A 25,058-nucleotide genomic window follows, 5' to 3' on the forward strand; every position below is an offset into this window, starting at 1 on the left:
AAATAAATAAATAAATAAATAAATAAATAAATAAATAAATAAATAAAAATGCTGCTACAGGGGCACCTGGGTGGCTCGGTCGGTTGAGTGTCCAACTCTTGGTTTTGGCTCAGGTCATGATCCCACGGGTCACAGGATCAAGGGCCCTCCCCACCTCCCACCCTGAGTCAGGCTCCGCTCAGCGAAGTTTGCTTGAGGATTCATTCCCTCTGCCCCTCCCACCACTCATGTGCTCTCTCGCTCTGAAATAAATAAATCTTTTTTAAAAATGCTGCCACAATAATTAGGGCAGGATTAGTGCTTGGAACATAGTAAAAATGACTAAGGGCCACTAAAACTGATGTTGACAGGAAAAGTGATGACTTTGTATTTAAAAGTTAAAGTACATGACAACCAAAATAACCGTTTCAAGTCCAGGTAACTAAAAGAATACTGAATAAGTTTTACAGCTGTAACAAAATGCTCATAAACATCTGTTTTGAGAAAGACTTCTATACAATTAGTTCTGCTATTTCTGGTTAGCCAAATCCCTTCTGGTCGAAACTAATAGCTCCTGGATCTCTTAAGTTTTAAATAAAACTCGAAGATGACGCTATATGCAGAAAGTAAAAAAATTCTCCACTGAAGATATGAGAAATTGTGCCATTGCCATAAATGTGTACAAAAATGCTCTTCAATTTATCATTAGGTTTGTCTACCTATAATGTATAACATATTTCTGTTCTATTCCTAATGACTTCCAAACATATTTATAAGGTTTTGAAATGACTTTATAAAAAAGGATTTTGGTTTTGTTTTTTTAAGATTTTATTTATTTGAGAGAGAGAGAGAAAGCTAGAGAGGGAACACAAGCACTGGGAGTGGGAGAGGGAGAAGCAGGCTCCCGGCTGAGCAGGGAGCCTGATGCGGGGCTCGATCCCAGGACCCTGGGATCATGACCTGAGCTGAAGGCAGACGCTTAACGACTGAGCCACCCAGGTGCCCCATAAAAAAGGATTTTGAAAAATTATCTGGATGATATTTAAATAATAAGCTCAAGGCTTTAATCATATTAAGAAAGCTACTGAAAAGGTATGCATTAGCTGTATACAATAATATAAAAAATACTAGTAATCCATTATAGAATTATCTACTATGGCACTAAAAAGGCGAGAACAAACATAATTTACACTGAGAATGATTTCTCACCCACTTTTTTTTAAAGGCTAAATAATCCTAACATGTATTTATACATCATTTTTCCATTGTATAAATGGTAATTATTTTCATAGAACCAAAATAAATTTAAAATTAGAAATTTAGAAATAGGGGGAAAAATCTCCATAATTTTATCATCCTAGTTTGATTTCTATGTAATCCTTCCTAAGACTGGCCTTAGATAGAAACCTATTGTTTATATTCTAATTAACATTATTTTATATTGTATCTTTTCTATTTAATGTTATATCTAAAATATTCTGCTACTGAAAAATAAGAACAAAGTTGGAGGACTTACATGTCCTGATTCAAAAAAAATAAAAATAAAAAATAAAAATAAATAAAAACTCACTTCAAAGCTACAGTAATCAAAACAGTGTGATAGTGGCATAAGGACAAATATATAGACCAGTGGCATAGACAGATAGCCCAGAAATAAACTCTCACATACGTGATCAAGTAGTTTCAACAAGGATGCTAAGACCACCTGGGTAGCTCATTCGGTTAAGCCCCCGACTCTTGGTTTTGGCTCAGGTCATGGTCTTGGGATCCTAAGATCTAGCCCGGTGTCAGGCTCCACACTTTGCTCAGAGTCTGCTTGTCCCTCTCCCTTCCCCTTACCTCCCCTCACTTGCCCTCATGCATGCTCTGTCTCGAAAATAAATAAATAAAATCTTAAAAAAAAAAAAAAAAAAGGATGCTAAGACCATTCAGTGGGAGAAAGGACAATCTGGTCAACAAATGAAGCTGGGAAACCTAGATATCCAACTGCAAAATAATTGATTTGAACTCCTTATACCATATATAAAAATTAACACAAAATGGATCAAAGACCTAAATATAAGTACTAAACTATAAAAGTCTAAGAAGAAAACATAGTAGAAAAGCTTCATGACATTGGATTTGGCTATTTCTTGGATAGGACACCAAAAACACACGCCAGAAAAAAATATATAGACGAAAGCTTGTCAGTTCCCCCCCCAAATTAAACACAGAATTACTATATGATCCAGCAATTCCATTTTTGGATATATATCAAACAGATATTTGTACACCCATCTTCATAGCAGCATTATTCACAATAGCCAAATGGTGAAAAGAATCCAAATGTCTACTGATGACTGAATGGATAAACAAAATGTGGAATATACATACAATGGAACATTTTCAGCCTTAAAAGGGAATAAAATTCTAACATATGCTGCACATGGATAAACCGTGAAGACATTATGCTAAGTGAAGGAAGCCATACAAAGGACAAACATTTTATGATTCCACTTATATGAGGTACCTAGATTAGTTAAATTCAGAGACAGAAAGTAGAGCAGTATTTGCCAATAGTGAAAAGTGGAGGAAATGGGGAGTTACTGTTTAATGGGTAAAGAGATTCAGTTGGGGATGATGAAAAAGTTCTAAAGATGGATAGTGGTGGTGGTTGCCCAACAATGTGAATATACTTAATGCACATAACTATACACTTAAAAATGGTTAAAATGGTAAATTTTATGTTATGTATGTTTTGCCACAATGAAAAAGCCCATTTTGCTAAGCAATATTTAGTTTTTTCAATTTAACTGGATCTATAATTATCCATTGAGTTGGTATACCATTACTTACTTATTTCTAAAATGTTGAATATCTAAATCATTTCTAATTTCTCATCAGTATAAATAATAATAAAATGAAGACTACTTTGTCTAAATGCTTTTCCTTTCATGAATAATACCCTTCAAAAGAACTCCCGGCCAAAAGTAAGCACACTTTTAAGGCTAATGACATGTGTTACCACATTGCTTTGTAAAACAGTGATCCAATTTTACAATACCACCAACAATGATTATTATAGTAATTTTGCCACTACCATAACTTGGTCAGTAGTGTTATCATTCAAAAAACTGGGTGGTGGGGGGCGCGTGGGTGTCTCATTTGGTTAAGCATTCAACTCTTGGTTTGGGCTCAGGTCATGATCTCAGGGTCCTGGGATGGAGCATGGCATAGGGCTGCATGTTCAGTGGGGAGTCTGCTGGAGATTCTCTCTCCCTTTCCATCTCCTTCTACCCCTCCCCCAGCTCATGCTCTCTCTCAAATAAAAAATAAATAAATAATCTAAAAAAACAAAACAAAACTGGGTGATGGTGGGAAGCAAGGTGTGGGTACATAAAATATTCATTATAGTATTCCACATATTTTTGTATATGGTGTTGTATCAATGTTTGTGTCAATTTATATTTATGCAATAAAATGATATAATAATTAAAATGGTTTTTTAACAATTTCTGCATTAATTTGAATTTCTCTGATTACTAGCAAGGTTGGACTTTTCCCCATGTGTTTATTATTTTTGTCTCCTTTTGTGTGAACTGCCTATTCATCCTCTATTTTCATAGGTCTATCACAGACTTGATATTTTTGTTACATATTTTAATAAATTCTCTTGACTGTTTTAGATGTTGACTACCCTTTGTAAGCTTTGATGTATGTATTTTCTCTGTTTCTTTTACTTTAGTTTTGGTTACTTTTCAACTTATGTAAGTTTTCCATTTTTATATTCATCTTTTCTTTGGAGATTTCTTCTTAAACTGAATTTTAAGAAATTACCATTATTGCTGAACTACTACTTAAGCTTTCAGTCAGTCATTAATCACAAGCACTGTCACACCTTTGGGGTATAAAAGATATGTGTACTTTTAATTCTGATAAATTAAAATGTGACCTTAAATTATTGGAATTCATCTTTGTAAGTATATTGCCCATGACAGAAACAAGTCATTATATATATTTCAACAACATCCCTATGAGGCAATAGGGGTAGGTATAAATTAGTCATTTTAATAAACAGAGAAATTAAGGTACCCAGAGGTTATACAGAATCTGAATTTTACAAGGAGTTTGTAGAAATATTAGGTCTATAGCCTAAGACTTTTGGATCAATGCTTCTACCATTAGATCATATTTCCAAAACAAAATATACTCTGGGTACCAAATTCAAAATTTTTATAACTCAGTGAGGCTCAAACGGGGGCTTGAGCCAAAAGTTCAACTATTAATAATGAGTAAGAGTATATACAGATTTTCATTTAGCCTCCCTGTAAATCCCTTGGATGAGAATATATTAAGGACTAACAACAGATGCTGACATTACTTCAAAGCCAATTGGCCATGGTATAATCAACATGACCCTGGAAGATGACAATTGTTACAGAGAAGAAAGGAAAGATACACTCCCACGGTATTTAGACAAGTTACCATTTGAGACAGTTTGAATTAAGATTCTGACATCAAATGGAAAACATGTTTTCCTTTCAAATCAATTTTGACTATAGCATTATCAAATGGAATTGCATCTAAAGTATTTTATGAATATGTTTATAGTCACCCATATGGAATGGTAAGGGATACTAGTTTAGAATTATAAAATATTTAAGGCAGAAGAAGTCTAAAAAGCAATCCAGTCCAGACTTCTCTTTTGATTGATGAAAGTCTGAAAAATAAAGGAATGTACTTGTCACAATTGTCCTTGATTGCAGAACCAGAGCTGGACCTAGGTCTCCTTACTCTTTCTCCAAACTACCAGCTATATTCAAAATTCGGTTCTTTTTCACATTTAAATATCTGCCATGATTTTTTCAAAGTCTGGCATTTAAAGAAAGCTCATGTTAAAAAGAAAAAGAAAGCTCATGTTTATGAAATTACTATAAAGTATGAGAAAGCATTATCATTTGGAATTACCCATATATTGGAGTGTTAAGATAAACATAATCGGGGGCACCTGGGTGGCTCAGTTGGTTAAGTGTCTGCCTTTGGCTCAGGTCATGATCCTGGGGTCCTGGGATTGAGCCCTGCATGGGGCTCCCTGCTCAGCGGAGAGTCTGCTTTCCCTCTACCCCCACCCCTCCCCCTGCTCATGCTCTCCCCCCCTCTCTCTCCTCTCTCTCAAATAAATAAATAAATAAAATCTTTTTTAAAACGATAAAAATAATTATTTGGGTTCCTTATTGAAAAATGCAGACTTCAGTAGCTGGAAAATTTGTATTTAATCATGGGTGTTGCAGTCCCCTCCCCCACAGTTAATAAAGTGTTTAAACAAACTAAAAAATACAGGTGTACCTCGGCGATATTGCAGGTTTGGTTCCAGGCCACTGCAATAAAACGAATATCACAATAAAGCAAGTCATACAATATTTTTGGTTTCCCAGTGCACAGGAAAGTTAGCTATGTTTACACTATACTATCGTTTATTAAGTGTGCAATAGCATTATGTCTAAAAAACAATGTACATACCTTAATTAAAAGATACTTTATTGCTAAAAAATACTATCATTTAAACTTTCAGCAAGTCATAATCACTGATCACAGATAACCATAACAACTATAATAATAATGAAAAGTTTAAAATACTGAGAGAATTACCAAAATGTGACACAGAGATACAAAGTGAGCAAATCTGTTGAAAAAACGGCACCAATAGACTTGCTTGACACAGGGTTGCCACAAACCTTCAATTAAAAAAAAAATGCAGGGGTGCCTGACTGGCTCAGTCAGGGAGTGTGTAACTCTAAATCTTGGGGTCGTGAATTTGAGCCTCATGTTGGAGGTAGAGATTACTTAAATAAATGAATGAATAAAAACTTAAAAAGAATGCAATATCTGTGAGGCACAATAAAGTGAATCACAATAAAACAAGGTGTGCCTATATTGCATTTTGCCTGGTACACTGGTAGTGAACATAGTATGTGACATTTGAGAAACTCAAAGATGGAAGAATTTTTCCCTATGCTTATTGTACTTCTTAAGGGGCAGTGCTATGGGCTGACAGGAGATGCCTTTAGCTGGGGAGTGAGCTAAGCATTATTACTGGAGGTCTTTCCTAAGTTCCAGGAAGGGAATTTATAAGTTTCCTTGGAAAAACAGCCAACCTAGATACTACAGTACATGGTTAATAAGGCTGGAAAATGATGGAAAAACAGTTATTATAAAACAGAAATAAGACAAATGCCACATTATATCAAACAAACTTCAATGTAATCATCAGATTATTTTTAATACTAAATAATGTCATTACTAGGAGAATTTGTAGCTCTCCTGCTTAAAAGGAAGCATTCAAATTCTTTTTTTAAAAATATTTTTATTTATTTATTTAACAGAGATAGCACAAGCAGGCAGAGCGGCAGACAGAGGGAGAGGGAGAAGCAGACCCCCCGCCGAGCAGGGAGCCTGATGCGGGGCTCGATCCCAGGACCCTGGGATCATGACCTGAGCCAAAGGCAGCTGCTTAACCGACTGAGACACTCAGGCGCCCTGAAAGCATTCAAATTCTTAAGATCTGCCACAGTTACTAAAAACACAATGCTTCTTCAACCTAAATTTCTTTTAAAACAAACAGACTTTCAATCACACAAAGCTTTTCCTCTAGAACCTAGACTAAAATGTTACGAATTAAAAGAAAAAAGTACTGATAAAGTGGCTGGCTCATTCAAATAAATCAATTTGAAAGGATTATAGATTAAGTTGACAGCTTGAGTATTTTGAGAAAAATGGAAGGAGGCTGAGTTTTTTAAAAACTTTTAGAATGACAGTGTAAGAAATTCTGTGATACAGTTTTTAAACAATATAAAGCAGAAATAAAATAGTGGCTTGTAATTCTTACACAGAGCATAAGGTGGTGCTATATTCTACCAATTCAGGTAAATTCATATAAAAGGAAAAAACTGTTAATTCATTTGTCATATATATACAAATTTTACTTATTTTCATTCACAGTGTATAAGGAAATGCTGAAAAGTACAAATTAAAAATAGTTGAGTTGAAAATTCTACCTATCAAAAGATTTAAATGTATCAGTAAAGTTACATTTTTCTTGGAACACTGTAGAGAATGTAATTTGTTTTGACATACAATTCTATATTGTTATTAAAGTTTTAGGTGAGGTAGAATTAATCTAAGCAGTAAATCTAGCATAGACTTAGAGGAATTTATATGGATTGCCATCTAATTGACAAGTTGAATCAATCATCATTTTGAAAATATGAGGATCTTTGTGACAAAATTATTTGGAGTCTTCACAAAATTTAGACAATCACTTCTACTTTAAAATGTTTATATTTGTATATATGTATATAAATGTTTATATTGTATATATGTTTGTATTGTATATATGTTTATATTTGTATTGTTATATACATAGACATATATAAAACAAATACCTTATACAACTATACCCAACATACACATATGTTATATAACATTTTGTTTTATACAATACATATACACATTTTTAAAACACATTCTAGGAGTCTGAATATAGGAAGTATTGCATCTCTAGAGTTTACAACTCATGGTTTGGGCTTTCTCAAATTCTAGTCATGACTGGCAATCAAAGCTATTCTTCTCTCAAAGAAAAATTCCTAACATTCCTTGCACATTACAAAACCTAAGCAAACAGGACTCAGGATTAAAAACAAATAGTGATAAAGTACCTACATGTGATCTATAGAAAGGGTCTTATTTTCCTCCTGTAATTCATGTCCTTTACCAATTGTGTGAATTTGCAGTTTAAAGTCTGATTTATGCATACCCCATTTCAACAATTTTCTAACTTCTGAAAAGAACTTGCTCTGTCCCAATTCCGTATTTCTCCACTCCACATGAAATTGAGGTACAAAACTTGTTTAAAATAGATTTAAAGTATTTGAAGAAAATTAATTTAACAGTTCCTCTAGTAACTTTTTCTATCAATCTCAATTAAAACAAATCACACTTATGCTAAGCAAAATAAGTCAATAAGAGAAAGACAATTATAGAATTTCACTCATATGTGGAATTTAAGAAACAAAACAGAGAAGCATAGGGGAAGGGAGAGAAAAATAAAACAAGATGAAATCAGAGAGGGAGACAAACTATAAGAGACTCTTAACCATAGGAAACAAACTGAGGATTGCTGAGGTGGGGGATGGGGTAGGGGGATGGAGTAACTGGGTGACAGACATTAAGGAGGGCATGGGATGTAATGAGAACTGGGTGTTATAGAAAACTGATGAATCACTGAACTCTACCTCTGAAACTAATAATACACTATATGTTAATTAATTGAATTTAAATTAAAAAAATAAAAAATTTAACTAAAAAAATAAATCACACAATAACTATATTTATAACAAGTACTTCTCAGAGTATTTATAAAACTTCTGAAGTTTATTTTAAAAATTCAAAGTAAAATTCAAACAACTGAATCCTGCTGAACAGAATCTTTAAAATTCACAGATTTTTTTTTAGAAAAATCATTTCAGCTCATCTAAGAAATATCAGATAGTAAACAATAGTGGGCAGTATCAGGATCAGAAAGAGGATACAAAAGGTCAGGTAAGGGGCTTGTGGGTGGCTCAGTCGGTTAAGTATCTGCCTTAGGGTCAGGGCATGATCCCAGAGTCCTGGGATCGAGCCCCCACATCGGGCTCCCCGCTTAGCAGGGAGCCTGCTTCTCCCTCTCCTGTTCCCCCTGCCTGTGCTCTCTCTCTCTCTCTGTGTCAAATAAATAAATAAAATCTTTAAAAAATAAAAAGTCAGGTAAATAATATGAAGACTATGACGTATTTCCAAAACACATTAATTTTATATGAAAGTCACAGATTTTAGAAGTTGACAGTATGCCATCTTCTTTTTTTTTTTTTTAAAGATTTTATTTATTTATTTGAGAGAGAGTCAGGGGCAGAGACAGAGGGAGAGGGACAAGCAGAATCCCTGATAAGCAGGGAGCCTGACACAGGGCTCAATCCCAGGACTCCAGGATCATGCATGACCTGAGCCAAAGGCAAACGCTTAACCAACTGAGCCACCCAGGTGTCCCAGTAGCATAAGTTCTTAAACTATACTTTCATCATGTTATTCCCATATAAATACCTACAGTCATTTCTTAGTTCTAGAATATTAATAACAGTATTATTTATTAAAGTGATTACTATGTTCCTGGCACTGTGCTAAATGTTTAATACATGTGAGATGATTTAAATCTTTCAAAAACACACTAAATATAATTATTTTAAATTTATAGATAAGGAAACTGAGACTCAGAAGAGCTGCTGACTAACTTACCAGTGACAAAGCTAAAATTCAAGGATAGGCCTATCTCTATTCAAAGCTTTTTTTTTTTTTTTTTAAGATTTTATTTATTTATTTGACACAGAGAGAGATAGTGAGAACAGGAACACAAGCAGGGGGAGTGGGAGAGGGAGAAGCAGGCTCCCTGATGAGCAGGGAGCCCGATGTGGTACTCGATTCCAGGACCCTGGGATCATGACCCGAGCCGAAAGCAGACGTGAAACGACTGAGCCACCCAGGCGCCCTTTATTCAAAGCTCTTAATCAGTACCTAAACCAGTGCTTGGCACCGAGTTACCACTCAATAAATATTTGTTGAATAAATGAGTGAATAAATGAAATACTATGCTGTACTACCTTGGTATATTAATAGTCAAGTACATTTTTTTATTTTTTAATATAATACCCATATTTTATACTAAGCAAAATAGCTGGCATATATTACCTTTTTAATAAATATTTTTTGAGTTAAACTACATTAAGAAATTGTATTAGTAAGGACCCAATTAACAGGAGCATGACACTGAGAAAAAGTCTTATTATGGTTTTAATATAATCCATATTAATATTTCTCTATACTGATTAAAATTATTAATTTATAGTTTTGAGTTAGGTAAACTACAATTATTTAATAAGTTAATTTTATGAACATTTAATTTAGTTGCAAAATAGAGGAATCTTCCATTGGTGGAAAATAATATTGGTGGAGCACTAAATATTGTGTGTGAACATGTTGGACATGCACATCAAATTGCTTAGGGTGTAGAGATTCCTAAACAGTCTGAACAAAATTCCTTGGAGATAATGTTTTAAAATTTTAATATAGAACAAATGTCACTCTCTAGCAATTTAAAGATATAAAGGACTTCAGAGTTCAATAACAAATACAGAGTTGTTATTTGAAACAAAAATGTAGCCCTTGAGAACAATCAGTTCAGTTTTCTAACAGCAGTTATAGTATGTGGTCATAACCATTTTTCCCCCTTTTACAGAGGTCTCTAGGTACACATTTTTAATGTATCCTAGCAGTTTCCAGTTAATGTTTTATATTTCTGTAGCTTTATTTTCTGTTGAAAGAAAACTAGTATAGGTTGAGTCTAAAAAGGGAAAACAAAGGAAGATCAATATTAACACTCCACAAATACTGACTTAGCAAAGTGACTTTGTTGTCTTTCTCTCATAGGAACTGATATTGAATGAATGATTTATTTATAAGAAATACCTATGGAAAATATTTGTTAAACAAAATTAAAAAATTGCTTGCAAAGTACATATTCAGATAATCAATTCTTCAAGTTCAAAAACTGAAAAGTCATACTTTCAAACTAAAGATTTTTTAATACTATTCTTATCCATCATTTTTAGTTTAAAATTATTAAAACTGAAATGCAGTAATACAAAGAAAAATATCAGAAAATTACTTCACAAACTTTACTGGTTCTCTGTAGACACCGAATAGTTATTTATAAACTTGATGTCAAATATTTTTCGGGACGCCTGGGTGGCTCAGTTGGTTAAGCGTCTGCCTTCGGCTCAGGTCATGATCCCAGGGTCCTGGGATCGAGTCCCGCATCGGGCTCCCTGCTCTGTGGGGAGCCTGCTTCTCCCTCTGCCTCTGCTTCTCTCTCTCTCTCTGTCTCTCATGAATAAATAAATAAAAAAAATCTTAAAAAAAAAATATTTTTCAGAAAAAGTCTTACCTATTAATTTAAAATACTATACCTTTGGGGCACCTGGGTGGCTTAGTTGGCTAAGTGTCTGACTTCGGCACAGGTCATGATCTCAGGGTCCTGGGATCCAGCCCCACGTCATAAGGCTCTCCACTCGGCAGTGAGTCGGCTTGTCCCTCTGCCCCTCCCCCTTGTTCATGCTCTCTCTCAAATAAATAAATAAAATCTTAAAAAATAAATAATATAAAATACAATACCTTTATTGAGTTTGGCTCAGTTAACTTTGAGTTTCGGTTACTATTAGCACCCATGGTAATTGTGAAAGAAACAGACGTTTTGAACTTTCTAGTTGTTGCCAGTAAAGAACTGCTGGTATCACCTGTAACAAGTAATAGTTATTTGGTCTCACATTATGACAAGTTGTCGATACTAAGTCTGTTTCTAAATAGTGTAGTATAAAAGGCATGTGTATTAATGTCTTTCTTTTTGTTCTTCCTATTGAAATAAAGTCAGAAATTTCATATTTATCAGGCTTTAATGGTCCCTAATATATGGGCTACTAATAAGATTCTATATTTCAATATGTCACTCTTTACCCTGAAATTTTAGTTTTAACAAAATATAATGAGCATAGCCAAGTCAAGTTCCATAATAAAATTTTTACTTCAATAGATTTTTATAGCTGAGAGTCTAGAAACAGTAGCTAACAAAAGTTGGATTCTCATTTATCATTGATAAGCTAAGATAGAAGAAAAATTTATCTGAATATGATCCTTCATTCTTGATCAAGAAATCTTTAGTGTCAAAAGTAAATACCTTTATTTGAGAATGTTTCCTGATCAGTTTTTCTTATGATTCTAGGTGATGGTTTCGGTACTGGTGATGGGTCCCTTTCAGGGGATCCTTCAGTGTGGCTTCCAAACTGTTGATGCCTCAGTTTACTGTCAACCTCCAGTTTTTCTACAGTAGTTTTGAGACATTGCTCAATGGTTGTCACATATAATTTACAAAACTATAGGAAATAAAAAAAATAGTCCAGTGGGTAAGACATTCAATCATACATTTGGGAGGAGGCAAATGCACATTAGTAGGCAAGGGATAGACTGATAGATGGAATATATTTCCTATTGAACTAGGTTACTCATTTTATTTTCTTGAAATCACATTGACCACCCTCAAATGACCTAATGAAATGCAGCCATGATTCAATGAGGAGGTCATATTCTGAGAGAAAATAAAATGTTACACAAAGAGAGGTGATTTATTATTTTTTTATAAGATGTGTAGACTTGAGTTTGTTCTAAATAATTTTTAAGATTCTTCCATCCTGGAAAAGGTGTATTCCTGAGGAGAGTCTCTGTGTTTGAGTGTCTGTGTGTGTGAGCACATGCATGTATTTTACCTTTATTATTTCAAATGTAGTCATCAGATTACAATACTCTTTAGATTAAATTTCAAGTACGATTTGTACACAACATATTAAGTATATCACTGCCAATATTAAAAAGATATGCTCTTTTAAAAATTTTTCTCTTACACAGTATACAAATTTACATTAACATCATCTTATGTACCTTGATGTAGTCAAATTTGCCATCAGCATTTACATCTGCCAAACTTATTACGGCATTTACTTCTTCTCGAGTCATCTTCTCACCTCTCTGAAAAAACAAGATTTATTTATTTATTTTTAAAGATTTTATTTATTTATTTGACAGAGAGAGACACAGAGAGAGAGGGAACACAAGCAGGGGGAGTGGGAGAAGGAGAAGCAGGCCTCCCGCTGAGCAGGGAGCCCGATGTGGGGCTCGATCCCAGGACCCTGGGATCATGACCTGAGCTTAACGACTGAGCCACCCAGGCGCCCTAAAACAAGATTTATTTTAAAGCAACATGACTATCACTTTATCATGCAGGGGAAGGGGGAGAGTGGAAATTCACTTTAATCTTTTCTACAAGTCAGTTTGAATATATGGTTTCATTATAAATCTTAGAATGAGTATTATGTCAAGCAAGAATAAAACTTACATAAAATAAAATTTCACAATTTTATTAAATTTCATAAAAGTATGAACTTGTTTATTAAATTTCAACAATATATATCATCAATCCAGTAATAATGCTACTACTGAATTTACAGTAATTATAATTTCTCACAGTATACCAAGAATCAGAATGGATTCCCAATCCCACTTATACTATGTTTCCCTTTTACTTATCACATATGAATCTATTCCTGAATTACAAAAAGTTCTGGGCAGCAAATAATTGCAAAGGAACAGAAGGGGATTGTAACATGGGTTCAATTTTATACTTTATGTTTTATTTACAGAGCACCTTTCATCCAGAAGGATCCTTAAGTACTTTATAAACAACATATATGTGATTCATTTCACCTGCCAATGAAATAGTTATTTTTAATGTGGCCTTAGTAGCCAAAGCTAGAATTCCAAGTTTTATTAGCAATGTATATTATAAAACTATTTCACAAATCTTACCTTTGTTAGAAGTTTATAAAGGTCAGTGTGTAAAATAGAGCCATCGTCATTTACATCTAATTGCTTAAATGATTTTAGTAGTTCTGCTTTTGAAGTAGGTTTTTCCTTTCTTAAAATTATGCAAAAATCATCAAAATTCAGTTTGGCAGTTTGAGGAGTCCAATACTTATTAATGGTCTTTTGGGATGGATTTCTTCCTGCATGCTGTAGAGCTGCCCAATAAAACAAGCGTTACTTGTTAGAGTAACATTTGGAATTGGTATCTAAGGGTATTTTTTCTTTCAATCATTATACATTACAATATTACACAAAAATACACACACACCTTTGGGGTTGATAATCTAGTAATATCAATGTATGCCTGACTTTCAAAAATGAGAAAATATATGTGTTACCAGCTACAGATTCTTGATCTATTAATGTCAGAATTAAATATTTTTCCTATTCTGACAGTTGGTTCTCAACCTACATTGTTTAACTGATAACATATGATTTACTTTGTAAAAGTGCCTGAAAAAAAAAAAGATTAAAAACAACCATCCACTTAATTGTTTTGAGGACCTAAGAATAACCACAAAAAGTATTCTGGCCCACATGAAATGAGGAAATCATTAATCTGAGAAAATTACTGTCAATAAGGCATGATATCTAAAATGTTCATCATTGGGGCGCCTGGGTGGCTCAGTTGGTTAAGCGACTGCCTTCAGCTCAGGTCATGATCCTGGAGTCCCTGGATCGAGTCCCGCATCGGGCTCCCTGCTCAGCGGGGAATCTGCTTCTCCCTCTGACCCTCTTCCCTCTCATGCTCTCTCTCATTCTCTCTGTCTCAAATAAATAAATAAAATCTTTAAAAAAAAAAAAAAGATTCTCTTTAAAAAAAAAAATGTTCATCATTGTTAGATATTAATCATGAATATTAATCATTAATTCAAGAACATTAATCATGTCACAAATACCAAATATATGCACAAAATTTATCTATTTGCAGTTATAGACTTGCTAAAAATCAAGAATCTCAACATAGTTTGAGAGAAGACTATTATGGAGATGCAATGGTTGAATTACTCTTAATTTTTAACCAGAATCTTTAAAAATAGTCCTATAACCAGTTATTCGTGAGACATTCTTATTTTAAAAGGCATGTCCTTATTTTCTATGAGAGGCAACAAATTACAATGTGAGAAAGGCTTTGTATTTGTGTATATCATACACACTAAAATATAATTGTTTTAAACAATTGTATTTTGTACTGTTTAAAAGAAGTAAACTGGTAATTTGAACTTAAACAAATCTCTACATATTAAGACTTAATACTATCTAAAATGAACCAGTGATAAGATTCCTAAGCACTGTAGATAGAATTAATAAAATTTTTTTTAACACTTTTATTTATTTGACAGAGAGAGAGAGCACGAGCAGGGGGAGAGGGAGAGGGAGAAGCAGGCTCCCTGCTGAGCAGGGAGCCCGATGCGGGACTCGATCCCAGGACCCTGGGATCATGACCTGAGCCGAAGGCAGATGCTTAACCGACTGAGCTACCCAGGTGCCCCTAGAATTAATAAAATTTTAAAGGTACTGTCCTTTGTGCTTAACCAACTTCTTAACCAACTTCTACTATAAAACCTTACATTGGGTATTTCTAACTATCTTAGGTGAGATTTCACAAGATCTGGGCATTGTCAATTAGCACTAAAAAATGATAATCTGGATAGTCCACAATATAATGAATAAGGACTAATATATATAAAACAATTTTTAAAAATATCCTCAAGGAAATAGAAACTAGAGCAGGATAATAAATACAGACATTTGTGAGTCCATTATATTGAACATTCATTGTGTATAAGCATAATACGTGGTGGTTTGTTTTTTTTCAGAGATTCAAACTTCTTGGTTCCTAAATTTTATAATCTAAATAGGAATTCCACACCTGAAGTGTAAAATTGCTACCTATGGTCATGATTTAAAGTTAGTAACATATTAGAAGTCCACAGACTAAAGAAATGTTCCCATCCTCCAGATTATGACAGTGCAGCATACCTAGATAACTTTGGCAGAGAAAAGGAAACAAGACGATCATCTCGAGGTGACTTGTAGAGCTAACAGGAGTTGCACCTAGAAAGCCTTTGTGGAAGTTTGTACCAGTGGAGACAATATAATTTTTTTTTACTTCCAAAGGCTAATTTTGGATGTAGACAAAAGCCCTGACTACCATGTTGCCCTAGGAATGAACAAAAGATAAGTATTTTGCCTAGCATAAAAATGGACAATTCCATAATTCATCTATTAAGAGAATCAGGGAAAAGGTACATGTGTTTTAGGATTCCATCACCAGCCACCTTTTAAAAGGTAAGAATACAAGTAGGACCTAAATGAAGTTGTGATTTGAAGTCAAAAGTCCATGTGAAAGAAAATGCTGGGGTGCCTGGCTGGCTCAGTGGGTGGAGTATGTGACTCTTGATCTGGGGATCACGAGTTCAAGCCCCACATTAGGGGTGGAGAGTACTCAAAAAAAAAAAAAGAAAGAAAGAGAGGTGCCTGGGTGGCTCAGTCAGTTAAGCCTCTGACTCTTGGTTTCAGCTCAGGTCATGATCTCATGGGTTGTGGGATGGAGCCCCATGTTGGCTCTGCACTCATCGGGGAGTCTGCATGAAGATTCTTTCCTTCTGCCCCATCCCCACTTGTGCACTCTGCCTCGCTCTCTAAAATAAATAAAGAAATGTTTAAAAAAAAGGAAAATGCTATTTTCTGTACAGCTTTGGGAAAATGAGTGTGTAACTCTTTCCCAAATGGCAGGTCAGCATATACTTGGTGCTGTCTTCAATAACAAAATGGTTTTTGGGGGCACCTGGGTGCCTCAGTGGGTTAAGCTCCAACTATTGATTTCAGCTCAGGTCATGATCTCAGGGTTGTGAGATCAAGCCCCACACTGGGCTCTGCAGTAGGCATGGAGCCTGCTTAAGATTCTCTCCCTTTCCCTCTGCCCCTCCCCCCTCTAAAAAAACAAAGAAAATACCTTTTTTTAAATGAACTATTAATTACAAAACAACTTTCTTAGAATAAAATTATGCCTAAACGTGTACTCAGTAAACACACATTCTCATATCTAAGAAATAGGTATAACCTAGTAATTACTAATCTAACTAAATTTCTAATTTTAGAATTAGTTGGGAGTCCATTATTATGTCTAATAACAGTAAAAATTTGTAACTGTAAATGCTTAAAGGTTTACACGAAAATACTGATCTTTTGCCAGGGTTTACTTTAAGCTTTGACGTGAGTCTATAATACCTGTATTATTTATAAGTTGGAAAAAAAAGGAACTCTAAAACTCTGATAATGTTACTCTTCTGTCCAACCTTGAAATGGAATGTCAAAGCACATGTTATATGCATAAATGGCAGAAAGATATAGATGAAAGATATAGTAATAAGAAAGATATCACTTGTTTACCCTACTTTTTAAAAATCTAGATTATCTGAACTCAATCATTATAATGTTACAAAGAGAATTCCACCATAAAACCAAAAGTGTATATAACACTGAAGAGACAAACACTGAATTATCCAGAATATTGTCTAAGACTGGTAGCACCTTAGTAATATATACTTACTGATTCACAAATTAAATGCCATAATAACGAAATACAGGTTAAACTTTTAAACAGAAGATTCATGATCTCAGACTACTTTCAAAAGAATAAAAACTAAAATTACAGTTTATAATAAAATATAAATTTAATGTTTGTATCGTTTATAATAAAATATTTTAATATTTTCAATGTTCATATTTCAAATATGGATTTCCTCAAATAGAGATCTTATTGGATACAGACCCAAGACATTACTTCAAAAATATGTCAGAATTTTTCTTTAAGGAAACCGCTTCTAAATTTGGCAAAATAACTCAGTTTCTCCATTCATAAAATTATTAGCCTTGATGAAATTGACATGAGTATTCAGTGTTATCTGGTATTGTTTACCACTTTTTCAAGAGTAAAGACCTCCAAGTCATTTGATATACCTGGCAAGGACAAAATTCACTGGTTTGAGGGATATTTACAGAGAAATTTTAGATATGACAATGGAGAGAAGCAAAAAAACGACCAGCTTGGGGCGCCTGGGTGGCTCAGTCATTAAGTGTCTGCCTTAGGCTCAGGTCATGATCTCAGGGTCCTGGGATCGAGCCCCGCATCAGGCTCCCTGCTAGGCAGGAAGCCTGCTTCTCCCTCTCCCACTCCCCCTGCTTGTATTCCCTCTCTTGCTGTGTCTCTCTCTGTCAAATAAATAAATAAAATCTTTAAAAAAAAAATAAAGACCAACTCCTACCCCCACCAAAAACAAACAAAAAACCAAAAACAGCACTTCTAAAATTTTACTTATCTCCTAATATTTCTCTTTTACAATCATTCAACCTGTTTTTATATATTCTTTACATTTTCCCCATTATAGGTCAAATTCAGGCTAGTGATTCAGATGTCAAGTGTTTTAAATTCTATTACTATAGAATCTTATAAATCTTATATAAATAAATATATATATCCATATAGAATCTTATATAAATCTTAAAGTACCAAGTAAGAATTTTTAAAAAAATATTTCTAAGCAAGTAATTGATGGAAGCTTTAAAAATACTAATCTAGTCTGTATAAACACTGAATGTTTTATTTTGAAGCTACATAGAATATATAAATATATAAAATGGCACAATAGCATAATGTAGTTCCATTGCTCAAGCTTCCCTAAGAAACTGGGATGATTCAACAATGTAATTCTTATTCCTGTCTTTCTGATCTATTAACTTTCAACAAATAAGGCAAAATACGTATATTTTAAAGAAAAATTTACCCAAGTAAAGTTGTTCTTTAGAAATAATGTTTTCTAAGCTGCTTTTAAAAACAGTTAAGTAGGCAGCTCTACAATTCATATAAAATGTCTCTTCTTCAGTTAGTGGAAATTTCTTTGTTCGAGGACTCTCTGAAAGCGCTGACTTCTGACTGGAGAAAGCTGCATCTCTTCCTGGACTGATGGCCATTCTATTAGAAAATAATTTAAAAATTTTAATCAATGTTAATCCCCTAAAATGCAAATGTCACTTTGCCTTTCAAATGGGGGGAAGAGGAATCAAAGCATTACAGTTTTCATATATGGGGAAAAAAGACAAATATAATACACATATGGTGTTATTATTATATGCTAAATTAGAATACGCCTTTGGCAGTATATATATATATATGTGTGTATATATATATATACACACACACACATATATATGTGCGTATTTCGAAATCAACTATATGAGACAAAATATATATAGAAAATACATATATATGAGAAAGCCAAAAGAATAAAGCCAAAGCAAAGATGTAATATAAAAACAAAATAAGTATCATAGAGGAAAGGAAAAGCACCCAACAATACTCTCAAAATAAGAGGACAGTAAGTTGGGGCACCTGGGTGGCTCAGTCGATTAGGTGTCTACCTTCGGCTCAGGTCATGATCCCAGGGTCCTAAGATAGAGTCCCACATTGGCCTCCCTGCTCAGTGGGGAGTCTGCCTCTCTCTCTGCCTTCCCCCCCCCACTTGTGCTCATGCTCTCTCTCCTGTGCTCTCTCTCTCAAATAAATAAAATCTTTTAAAAAAAGAGGACAGTAAGTTAAGTCTTCATAGGGTTGTCATGAGGATTAAATATGTTAATACACGTGAAACATACAGAACAATGCCTTGCAGTAATAAGTGCTAAATAAACTTTGAAAGAGTGAAACTCTACAACAATGAGAATTTGGATGTAATGTGATTGGCAGTTGGCATCCATCACCTCAGCAGGAGCAACAAGGTCACTTCAGCAACATCTCAATAATGCTGGCCAACATTTTGAATGACTGAATTTTTTGGATCCTATTTAAAGCATTATTGTGAGATTTTACTGCATTCATTACAAATAATGTTGTGAGGTTATATAGTACCTCAGCTCATAAGCCTTAAAGAACTATCATACATCTTAATTTATCTTTATTACAGTGGTCAGGTATTTTTTGTCCCTTTTACAGATAAGGAAATTGAGAGACAGAGATGTCACCCAGCTAGCAGTAACAAGAGGCAGTAAATTTTGATAACAGTTTCTTCTTTATTAATGTGAATGAAGGCTTCTTGTACAATAGTTACTATGAGGCACTAAATTGTGCTCCAACAATTAGCTGTTAGTGGTCTAACAGCTTCCAACATTATTTTACCCAGCTCTGACTTCTAAAAATACATTCCAACCTAATAAATTGAATATTTCAAGTTCAACAATAAGACGACACAGGTAGGGTCCCCTTCAGGACTCATTGGATTCTTACTCAGGAGGCCTAAATCACTTGCACCTTCTTGAATTATATAGGTCTTTTACACTTGGGAAAGAAAGATAATAATCGCTTATCATGGATGAAGTACCCTATTTATAATACACAGACTGCCTGCCTGACACTTTCATATTACACCAGATTTAGAAGGACCCCATAGGGATGTGGTGTCACAGTCTGGTTACTGCGAATTGATATCACTATAATTAAGCATCAGTTTTAACCACATATGCGTGCACGCATCTCCTCACAAATGTGGGGGGGAAAAACTGTTCCGATAAGAAAGGAAGAATGAATGTTCATTTTGCAGCAAGCAATTTTTAAACTTAAGTATTTTGGGGGGGAGGGTGGGATCGTCCTCGAATACTCTTTCCAAATAAGGTGACTACCTTACGTGGAAATCCCACAGTAGAAATGTTTCAGAAGTCTATTCTTTCCCTTTTTGTGACGAAAGACCAAACGGAGGCTTAAATAAATATACAACTGCACCCCTCAGGCTTGGAAACCGCCTTCACTTAAAACTCCAGCCCGAGACCAAGACGGGGGCCTACAGAGCACACTGTAGCAAACGGCTCCATAAATAACCCGCCACACAATAGCAAGAAAAATAAACTGTTAACAAGCGCCGAAGGCTTACTGAAGGGCCAAGGGAAACACAGCCGCCCAGTGCCCGGCCCTACACGCTGAAATACGTTCACAGCTGATCTCGGGCAACCTCTCTGTTTTTTGATTTCTCTACGACGCAGATGCGGTTTTACGTACACTTCAGGTACACACGGACCCAGCGTTGGTATGGCAAGAGAAGTAAAAGAAGCAGGTGAGAGGGAGGGAAGCCGGACAGCGAGGCAGGGCGCAGCGCAGACACAGAGACAGCCAGCTGTTTGCTACCTAATTCCAGCTCACACGCGAGGAAGCACAGCCAATTCTCTCCACGGATTCCGTGATCCTGTCACCGCAGCGCAACCGACCTCGGCCTTTCCTTTAATTACCATGGCAACTGCGCCTCTCCGCCACCGGAAATAAGATTCAGAGCACCTCCCCAAACGGTCCGGGTAGAAATCTAGGGAGGTGAATCCGGAGAGGACAGATACTGCTGTGCAGCTCGTCTGTCGGGGTCTGGAATGGCCAGAGTGAAGAGACGGTCCTGTGGTGCGCTGGCAGGGACGAGGATGAGGTCCTAGGTCCTTAATTAGAGTCTCGTCTCCTCTCCCCCTTACACTCGGATCCCTTGGAGGGGGGAAGGTGTTTCCAGCGGGCCACCTTGCGTGTGACACCGCGTCTGGCGTCCGCAGGCCCGCGCTTTTCAGACTGCGGCGTCGCCCTCCGAAGGTTCTCTGCTTTAGGAAGAGGTGGCCCAGTTCCTTTTGTCCCGCGGTGGGGCGTTCCTGAGTGTCGAAATGCCGTAGGTATCCACCCTCCCCCACCCCATTGCTGTTTCTTGGGTCCCTTTGTGAACAATAAGAGTAGATATTAAGTTGTCCTTAAAAATAAAATCCTGTTACTTTACTAGCAAAAATGGGTTTATTCTGGAATAACAAAGCATTTCCGTTCGCTGCGTGCAAGCTATGGCTAAACCATAGGTAAGTTCAACAAAGGAGAGAATGATTTTATGGAGAAGAAGGAAGAAGTTGGGAGGGATTATTTTGACCCAAGGTCCGTGGGAGAACAGTCAGTTCAGGTTCAAGGTGACGATTTCTCCTTGGCTGAGTTGCAGGAGTGGTCTGTATTTTGTAGGAGGTGCAGTGTACATCTTTCCCTATTGGGACCTGTAATCAATGGTTCTTTCCTATTGAAACTCTTCTGTTGGGGTCTGTAATTGATAGTTGTTCCTATAATTGACGTTCAGTGGTATGAGATACCCTTTTAGCCTCCCCTTCTATCATCTCTTCTCCACTTTAATGAGGTTTCCCCTTTATTATTTTTCACATTTCCTCCTTTTGGTCAAGATCTTTCTCCAAAAGCATCGCTGATTGTCAGGTTCTTCTTAATTCAGTGACCTTTTGTCCCTTAGTGCCAGGAAGGATATTTCCTGGGTGTTATGTCCCACTTTGGAGGGAAATTGTACAAATTGGAAACCTATTGAGGTCAAATTTGAGTAACGAGGCGTAGCAGGGAGAACTTTCAGGCATTTCCCCATCTATAGTCCATATTTATCAAGATTGTAAGCGTCGGAGATCGTCTGAGTACATCATTTTTAAAAAGATTTGATGGGGAGAGGAGACGAGACTCTAATTGACAGGCAACAAGTACACAATTGAAAGTAACATGACAATTCCAAATTGTGTGATGGTTCTAAACCAGGATCCTAGATCTGAAAGTAGCCAACTAAAAATACTGGCACTTATTCCAACTTAGGGGAGAAAAGTTCCCCCTGCTGAGGCAAACAGAGTCCTGTATGCTTCCTACTTAAAATGGTCATGAAAGCAGAATGGTGATTACTGCGAGAGCACACCGAAAGAATTATCTTGTGCATTTGAGAAGATACAGTATAGGTATAAACGTGAAGCAATAGCTGGTGAACTTTTTGCAAAACAGCAAAACTTCAAAGACCTTTTAAAAAGTATTGTTATCTCAAAAGAACTGTTGGAACCAAGTGTGTTAATAATATGGTAAAGTTGAAAATTCGGAAACCATGAATTTTGGATAAGAATCCAGAGTTAGTTAATACTCTAGATGAAAAAGAGAGACTTCTGTAATTCCTGAACCTTCTAACAGGCCTGGTCCAGACATCTTGGGAAGTCTGTGTCATCAGATGTTGTCTGCCTCAATTCCAGGAAATCTTTCTGGTCCAGTCAGGGTTTGATGGCTTTCTTTAGATGTGCCACATGAATCCAAGAGTCCGTTCCTTGAGGTTTGGCACACAACGGTTGGCTAACAGTCCCTGAGAGGGGGCTTTCCAGCAAGGTTGAAGAGTCTTTCAGGAGGTGTTTTTTTGTCTTTTTTTTTTTTTTTTTCCAATAGATGAAATCTCCAAGTTGCAAGATGTGGTGCTTAAAGTTTTTGTCTACTGAGAGTGCACTGTGAAAAGATTGCTCTACCAAAGCATAGTTAGTTTTGATAGAAGCAGTTAGGCCTTTATAATATTGAAGTATAATCTCCTTTTATCAACTGTGGGTCAAAGGAATCAGGAGCCAAGTGCATTGGATGTCCTGTGACTGTCTCAAAGGGTGAAAGTCTATGGGTTCGCAAGGGAAGGGGTCTGATATTTAGAAAGAACAAAGGCATTGCTTTAGGCCAAGATACTTGGAGGGTCTTTACAAATTTTGCCAATTGAGTCTTAATGGTGTCAGCAGTGTGTTCGACTAACCCTGAGGATTGATGATGGTATGCACAATAAAAGTGTTGTAAAACTAGCCAAACAGCACAGACTTGTTAAAGCACCTAACTGGTAAAATGGGTTCCCCAATCACTGAAGTTCAAGAGGGGTTCCCCAGGTAGGGATAATTTTTTTCTAACAGAATTTCTGCCACAGAAGAGGCAGTGGCCAGTCTACAAAGGAAAACTTTAGTCCAGTGAGGAAACATACAAACCATAACTAAAGCACATTTAATCCATTAGATGGGGAAGCTATATGAAATCCATTTGTGAAAACTGAATGGCCTTTGAGGTAATTTAAGTGTTAGAGAGCTGTGCAGACAGGTTTCCCTGCATTGTGTTTTGGACAGGTGAGACAAGTGAGGTGGGCACTTTTTGTGACCTCATTAATATTTCCTCACCAATGTGGGTTTATGAACACTATCATTTTGTTAGTAGACCAATGGTTTAGTGCATGTACAGTGGTAAGTAGTGGGAATTTTAGAATTTCTGGTAGGGCCAGATTGTTAATTTGTCCAAGTCAGTTTTTTTCTTTTTATCAAATGAACAATTATTAGATTTCCAATTTTTTCTTCTATTCTGGGGCCCATTGTTAGATGTTTCTGGTCAATTTTTTGACCTTGAGAGCAGCATTTTTGGCAGAAATATCAGCAAGGTGGTTTCCTTTGGCCTCCAGGGAGTCAAGTTTAGAATGCTGGGGACCTTAACAGCCAGAGCAGGCAGCAAAAGTATGGCATCAAATAAATTCTAGACATAGGAACCATTTTTAACTTTATCCCCATTGGGGTAAGGAAACCTCATTGTTTCCATAACCTACCAAAGTCTTGAGCCACCCTAAAGGCATAGTGGCTATTGGTATAAGTGTTTGTGGTTCTACCCTTGGCTAAGGTACAAGCTTGAGTAAAGGTGTATAACTCAGATTGTTGGGCCAAAGTAGCCAGAGGGAAAGGTGCTACCTCAATGACTTCAAAGGAGTTGCAGTAACATACCGGCACAGTACTTACCATGTGGTATGTATATGGTATACCATTTTCATCCTTTACATAAGAAACATCAGTAAACCATGTAAAATCTGTATTGGTTAGAGGAGTTTCCTGTAAATTGTTACAGGGAGTCAAAAGGTGATCTGTCAGCGTTCCCCGTTGGGAATTAGAAGGACATTGGAAAGTCTGGCTTAAAGGGCTCAAGGCACCTGTAGCACTTAAGTTTGTAACAGTCTTTTTTCCAGTGTCCTGGCCCTTTGCAATAATAGCAGAAACTAGTGGGGAAGGAGGGTTGTTTGTTTTGTTTAGGGGCTTTCATTTGCTGGAGTTGACAATTGAGAATTTTAGACGTCTTTGTTTTAAATTACTCATCTAGGGTGTGGGTGAGCTGGTTTGCCAGGTTAACTAAATCTGGAGGGGACATGGTTTCCCATTCTATCCGCATCCCTTTAACTAAAAGAGAAAGCACATTTATATATATATTTACATATATATTTATATATTTACATATATATACATTTTAAGTTATATGTTTATATATAATTTTATAATTTATATACAACTTATATATATAATGTATATATATTTAACATATATATATCCCAACTCATTCTAGTTTAGTCCATTAATAAACATAGAGTTAAATGCTACCTGGGTAGATTGACCAAGTTATTTAAACTTACCAACCTGGTTTCTCAGATTTCTATTAGTTAGCCCTCATGCTTGTGTGAGGACCAGGCCAAACACTGGATGAAACTAGCCCAGTGGGGACACCCTAAAAGGGATTTAGAGAAACAGACGCCAATCTTTGGCAAGATGCTAGAACAATCTCTGGAAATCTCCACCAAGCAATTATAGTAGCTTTTCCTAAGCCTGCTAATTTTGTTTTGCTGAACAAAATTCAGGCTTGCACACAAAAGCCTGACAAACATATACATAACTGTTAAACTCAACACCAA

General features: G+C 35.8%; 2 protein-coding genes across 5 annotated transcripts in view; one reads left to right on the plus strand and one right to left on the minus strand.

The window, feature by feature from the left end:
- EFCAB7 (EF-hand calcium binding domain 7) overlaps positions 1 to 20,843 on the minus strand; it is a 44,017-nt gene extending 23,174 nt beyond the window's left edge. For 2 of the 4 annotated variants that reach the window (XM_035018370.1, XM_035018372.1), the window contains exons 1-6: positions 20,690 to 20,843; positions 18,306 to 18,493; positions 13,459 to 13,670; positions 12,535 to 12,621; positions 11,777 to 11,972; positions 11,218 to 11,339 (exon numbers count right to left, since the gene is read on the minus strand). In XM_035018370.1, the coding sequence (XP_034874261.1) occupies positions 11,218 to 11,339; positions 11,777 to 11,972; positions 12,535 to 12,621; positions 13,459 to 13,670; positions 18,306 to 18,492 (804 nt within the window). In that variant the 5' untranslated portion in view covers position 18,493; positions 20,690 to 20,843. Of the gene's footprint in view, positions 1 to 11,217; positions 11,340 to 11,776; positions 11,973 to 12,534; positions 12,622 to 13,458; positions 13,671 to 18,305; positions 18,494 to 20,563; positions 20,655 to 20,689 lie in introns of those variants that run through there. The other 2 variants (XM_035018371.1, XM_035018373.1) reach the window with 2 other exon arrangements.
- Positions 20,844 to 21,101: 258 nt separating this feature from the next.
- Positions 21,102 to 25,058, plus strand: part of ITGB3BP (integrin subunit beta 3 binding protein) — a 58,032-nt gene continuing 54,075 nt past the window's right edge. Inside the window, exon 1 of the mRNA XM_035018374.1 lies at positions 21,102 to 21,203. Within this exon, the coding sequence (XP_034874265.1) occupies positions 21,199 to 21,203 (5 nt within the window). The 5' untranslated portion in view covers positions 21,102 to 21,198. The remainder of the gene's footprint in view (positions 21,204 to 25,058) is intronic.

Source organism: Mirounga leonina, unplaced genomic scaffold, assembly GCF_011800145.1.
Source record: "Mirounga leonina isolate KUSES-001 unplaced genomic scaffold, KU_Mleo_1.0 Mir_173, whole genome shotgun sequence".
NCBI lineage: Eukaryota > Metazoa > Chordata > Mammalia > Carnivora > Phocidae > Mirounga > Mirounga leonina.